This window comes from Pipistrellus hanaki, assembly GCF_964339955.1.
Source record: "Pipistrellus hanaki genome assembly, chromosome: 8".
Lineage (NCBI taxonomy): Eukaryota > Metazoa > Chordata > Mammalia > Chiroptera > Vespertilionidae > Pipistrellus > Pipistrellus hanaki.
Genome location: NC_140510.1, coordinates 71,332,525 through 71,338,524, shown reverse-complemented (window position 1 = coordinate 71,338,524; position 6,000 = coordinate 71,332,525). Strand labels below are relative to the sequence as shown.

Sequence of the window (6,000 nt, the reverse complement as noted above, 5' to 3'; positions counted from 1 at the left end):
GTGAGTACAAAAGCAAGACGACAAATGATGTTAACCACCCAACCCCTTTTTTATGATTGATTCCAAACACAGCACAGGGAAGATGGAATGAGTAATTTAAAAAAACATTTTTTATTTCCCCATGAGCACTAAGCAGTTTTATTCAAAATGTGTTTCAAAACACTCAGCCAGATTGCCAACCCAGCCACTGCAACAGAAATCCACTGAGACACCATCTAGAGAGAACAGCTACATTGCTGCATATAATTTATTAACTTAGTAGTTTAGTCTCTCAATGTTTAGCAAGTTTGTGTAAAAATTAATATCCCTGTAGGTTTATAGTGACATTAATATAAATGTATAATTTCACTGTGATGTAAAAGGATAGTTGTGGATGCGGTAAAAGAATGACTGGCTACGAGGACAGAGCTGCTCCAAATCAAACACACCGGCAGCTCGGAAAGGCATCCATACATACACACCCTCAGAATGCTACTATTCCTGTTTCAGCGGTACATACTTGTCTCCTTATATGATATAAAATATGTCCTCAAATTTGAAAAAAATAAACCAAGATGAATACATTTTCATCTTCATTTCAAAACGATCATTTTAAATAACAAGTTCCCCACGCTTAACTCTGTTCAAGAGATGGATTTATACATTTTCTTCACTACATGTACAATTTTTTTAGCCTATCGTAGTGCATTACAACCAGTTTAGCAATTAAACTCCAGTGCCTTATTAAAAACTGCATTCAGTTTAAGACTGTAAAATTTGCAGTCGAATCCTTAAGACACTGAATTATTACAAAGTCTAAAATATGTAATACCATTCATCAGCACCCCTGGAACCTGTAAATTCTTGCAAAAAAAATTACATGTGCATATAATTCAAACATAAACTTTGTAGGTAAGGGTCATAAAATAAATACTACAGTATTTTTCAACTCAATTTAAATGCTGCCTTGATGATGGTTAGATAAAAAGAATAATATTGCTAACAGAGAGAATCAAACTAGTTTTAAAACTTTCCCAAGTAATTAGAGCAATTTAGCAAAACAAAGATAAGCAAGAGCCTATGCGGATACATTTCTCCTGTAGTGTAATTGCTAATTATGAGGTATAGTCTGTAAGCAATTAATACAACATAAATAGATATAAGCTACCACTAGCTCAGTCTGGTGAAAAGCTTCTGCGCCATGTAGTTGGGGAGGGAGTGAAGGGAAATGAGAAGGGAAGGACAGGGTAGGTTTGCAGTGGGAACATCATTTACGCACTTACTATTATCACCATCTTGTATGTAACAGTCCACTGTCGCAAAAAGTAAATCCTCTCCAAGTACATGGGTCTAGAATTTACTTTATGTAGTATTAAGATTATTTCAGTATTACTAATGCTTCATTTGATTTATATTTGGACATATACATAATCATATATGTATATCAAAAACTATAAACAGAATATTAAAACACTTTTAGCTAATTTTTGAAAAGTTAATAGTTAAGACTAAACTTTGTGCTACAGAATTTTCTAGACTCACTAAACTCAGGGGTAAAACCAAAGGAAAACATTACTATTTCTTTAGTAAATGGCTTGTGCGAAACCTCAAGCTCACTCATCTTTTTATAGATGGGTTTATTTGATGAGGATTGTGATCCAATGATTGTTTAGCAGCAATTTTACCAAACTGTAAATTCTTTTATTAACAGGCATTATAAACAGATAATACTAATCTTATTTAAAAACCATGAGTGCCACACCAGAGAATATACAGCTCATGAATAACTTAAAAAGTATTTCCCATTTTAAAAGGCAACACTCAGCATACAAAAACCTACCCTAAACAAAGAGGCTATAATATGGATACATGATTGATGTGTCTAAAATGGTATATATACAGTACATAATTAATGTTAATTATGTGATCAGTACAATTTTTTTCTATATGATTCCCTTCATGCTTCACTTTCCCCAGAAACTGAATTCTGAACTTCCTCTTCTAAAATTGGTACAATCAGGTTATCCTTGGACATCAAATTATATTTCATCACAAATTTAGTAAACCGATGACACAAAAATGTTTCATTCTGTAGAGAAGAAGAAAAAATGTTATTTTAATTTACTACCCAAACCAAACAAATGAGACATAATATCAGCATACATTATTGTCATCATTCTAGTAAGAATGCATCAGGACAATGAGTAAAACATACTTACTTCATATTCATCAAATATCTGCCGATGATGAAAATAAGCATGTGAAAATATTCTGTAAATCCTACGACATACTGATCCTAGTTTTGCTACAGATGATTCCTTTATGCTAACCCTAGAAACAGAAATCACAGATTCATAGAACTTGACAGATCTTATGAAAAATATACAGTATTCCAATCTCCTAAATTCACAAATGTGAAAACAGACACCTAGGGGAAAGGTCAACGTGCTAGTAAGTGGCAAGGAAAGGACTCGAACCCCGTTCACTCCTGAGCCAGGGCTCCTCCTATGTACCCACAGTGCCTGAGAAATTTAGTATCATGGCTTGGAAACGTTGTAGTTTAATGCAATTAAAACAAATCCCTGACAAGTCAAAACTTACTAAAACATACCCATATGACATTAACAGTCTGTCCTATAGAAATGATTAAAACTGCTAAAAGGAATTATTATTTTATTCCATAGACTTGATTCTTCTTTTTTTTTGAGAAATAAAAACTGCCTGCATATTTTTGGATATTCTTTTTTTTTTTTTTTTTTAATGTATTTGGATACTGAGACAAAAACCACTATTTGTTACATATTTTATCTGAGCTCTTTAGAGTTAATGATATTTGGGGGAAATAAAATTTCCAAATCAATCCATCTGCTAACAAATAGAATAAAAGACCAGTCACAAACCTCACCAATAATATAAGACAGTATACACAGGCTTCTTCCCAGACCTTATTTGATGAGGACTGTAAAGGCAAGGACAAGGAATCCTTCAAAATCAAGCAGTCGCCGAAACCGGTTTGGCTCAGTGGTAGAGCGTTGGCCTGCGGACTGAAAGGTCCCGGGTTCGATTCCGGTCAAGGGCATGTACCTTGGTTGCGGACACATCCCCGGTGGGGGGCGTGCAAGAGGCAGCTGATCGATGACTCTCTCTCATTGATGTTTCTAACTCTCTACTCTGTATCTCTCTCCCTTCCTCTCTGTAAAAAAAAAATCAATAAAATATATTAAAAAAAAAAAAAAATCAAGCAGTCCAGCCGAAACCGGTTTGGCTCAATGGATAGAGCATCGGCTTGGGGACTGAAAGGTCCCGGGTTCGATTCCGGTCAAGGGCATGTACCTAGGTTGTGGGCATATCCCCAGTAGGGGGTGTGCAAGAGGCAGCTGATCAATGACTCTCTCTCATCGATGTTTCTAACTCTCTATCTCTCTCCCTTCCTCTCTGTACAAAATCAATAAAATATATTTTTTTAAAAACAAACAAACAACAACAACAAAAAAAAACAACAAGCAGTCCAGCTAAGAAAAGTCTGCTCCTGAGGCATGCTAAGAGGCTGACTATCACAGAGATTCCAGGAAGTAAGTGTGCAAACATCTCAATTCTAAAGCGTCAGAGAGAGAGCCCTGGACAAGGACACAGCCCCCGGCACTACCCTTGCTGAGCTGGGCTGTGAGCTTTGGGAACTAAGTCCTGCTACCTTTAGTTTAACTATAACCATAATTTCAAAACCTGAGTAAAAGATAAAGCTTAAAGAAGACAATGCATTAACCAGGAACCTAGTTTTAATTTTAAAAACAACGATCTTTTAAATTAAATCCAAAAAGTTCAATGCCATGTTTAAAAGTTTGTTTACCTGCTGGGAAAATATTTATTGCTATTCAGAAGACATGCAGCACCATCAAGTGTGTGTCTAGTATAGTCTATAGCAGGACACTATAAAAGAAAGGACATAAAAATGCATCAACAAAGAGCTCTGCTACTTAGTTTAGGTGTACTTATTACATGTGTCTTATTCTTAATATATCCTAAAACTTAATATATCCTAAAAAAGAATTGCCTTATAATATAACTAAAATTCAGTGTTACATCAATAAATAAGATTACTATCCCCATGACTCTGGAAGATACATGAATCAATCTAATTTCTCACTTCTAACCCTGGAAAGAACACCTGATTAGCTCATTAACCCTCTGACTTTACAAATGAGGAGACAGAAGCTGGTCAGTTTGCAGAGTCTGCACAGGCTTCTTCCAAGTCTTAAAATTATCTGTGGGCAAAGATAAGAAATCTTTCAAAACAAGCAGCCAGTTCAGAAAAGATCACAGAGATTTACTAGCGAGTAAGCACGCATGGAAATATCCCAGCTCTATAGCCTAAGATGGAGAACCCTGGAGAACGGTGCCCAGCAGCAGGGACTATCAGTGACTGATGGCCAGCGACTCAGGCAAGATCAGACAGTTAGGCAGGACTCAAAAACACGTTTATAGCAGGAATACACTGACCCCTCCATCCACTGACTTACACTTTACCAAGAAGCCTCCTTCTCTCACAAATACCTCGCGAGATCACAGCCTTCTAACATCCTAGAAGCATTCTTTTATTATGTGTCTGGCACCCTATTATCCTAGCAGCTTTCTAAAGAATTTTCTCCTTAACCTCCTTTGAAATTTAACATGAAATTTTTATCTTTACATTTTAATAAACCTGTCTTATCCTATTTCACTTATCAGAAACAACGAACCCTATTGTCTCATGGCAAATCAGCAAACCGACTAAAGGAAAATTAAAACTGCAAAGTAATCTCACTCAGTTCTTTTGAAGGCAGACAGGGAGAATGATCAAAGGAAAGGAGCAGTGAGAATGAACCAGGAATCCACTTGAAGGAAAAAAATGAACTGGATTTAAAAATGTAAATTAGTAACTTATAAAAACTTATAAAAAAAAATAGCTTATTACACTGTGATGGTAAATACATAAAGATTATCTAAACAAACAAACAAAAAAACACATAAGTATTACATGGCCTCACTCATATGTGGACTCTAATGAACAAAATAAATTCAGACACAGAAGCATCGAACAGAATGTGGAATCTCAGAGGGAAGGTGTGGGTGAGTAGGTGGGAAAAGATCAACCAAAGAATTTGTATGCATAACCCATGGACACAGACAATAGCATGGGGAAGGCCTGGGCAGAGGGTGTATCAAAGGGTCTTGGGTTCGATTTCCGGTCAGGGGCAGATACCTGGGTCCCAGGTTTCAATCCCTGCCCAGGTTCAGGTAAGATGTTTCTCTCTTTCCCCCCATCCCTCTCTAACTTCCACTCTCTAAAATACAATGGAGCCCTAACTGGTTTGGTTCAGTGGATAGAGCCTCGACCTGCAGACTGAAGGGTCCCAGGTGCGATTCCAGTCAAGGGCATGTAACTTGGTTGTGGGCACATCCCCAGTGGGGGGTGTGCAAGAGGCAGCTGATCAATGTTCCTAACTCTCTCTCCCTCTCCCTTCCTCTCTGTAAAAAAAAAAAAAAAAAAATCAATAAAATATATTTTAAATAAATAACAATGGAAAAAATATCCCCTGGTGACAACTAAAATATGGTGGTAAAATATATAGAACACAATATTTGCCGTTGTAACTATTTTAAATGCATAGTTGGTGGCATTAATTACATTCAGTGTCATGCAACCGACACCATTGTTTCTAACCAAAGGCTTTTCATCATCCCTAACAGAAACTCTATACCAGTGTTTTTCAACCTTTTTTGGGCAAAGGCACACTTGTTTCATGAAAAAAATCACGAGGCACACCACCATTAGAAAATGTTAAAAAATTTAACTCTGTGCCTATATTGACTATATATAAAGTAATTCTCTTGAATAGGAATCGAATAAACACAAAGAAAGTATTTTATAATTACTTTATTATGAAATATTAAGTAAACAAAATAGTGAAAAATTATAAAAGTCTTGTCTGCACCTACAGCACACCAGGCAACATCTCGTGGCACACTAGTGTGCCGCGGAAC

At 36.3% G+C, this 6,000-nt stretch overlaps 1 protein-coding gene across 2 annotated transcripts in view; it reads right to left on the bottom strand.

Annotated features, from left to right (window-relative positions):
* Positions 1-216: 216 nt before the first annotated feature.
* The window catches only part of LOC311627039 (MOB-like protein phocein), a 41,879-nt gene continuing 36,095 nt past the window's right edge, over positions 217-6,000 (bottom strand). For both annotated transcript variants that reach the window (XM_084893149.1, XM_084893147.1), the window contains 3 exons: positions 3,827-3,906; positions 2,199-2,310; positions 217-2,068 (listed from right to left, as the gene is read on the bottom strand). In XM_084893149.1, coding sequence (XP_084749275.1) covers positions 1,937-2,068; positions 2,199-2,310; positions 3,827-3,906 — 324 coding nt within the window. In that variant the 3' untranslated portion in view covers positions 217-1,936. The remainder of the gene's footprint in view (positions 2,069-2,198; positions 2,311-3,826; positions 3,907-6,000) is intronic.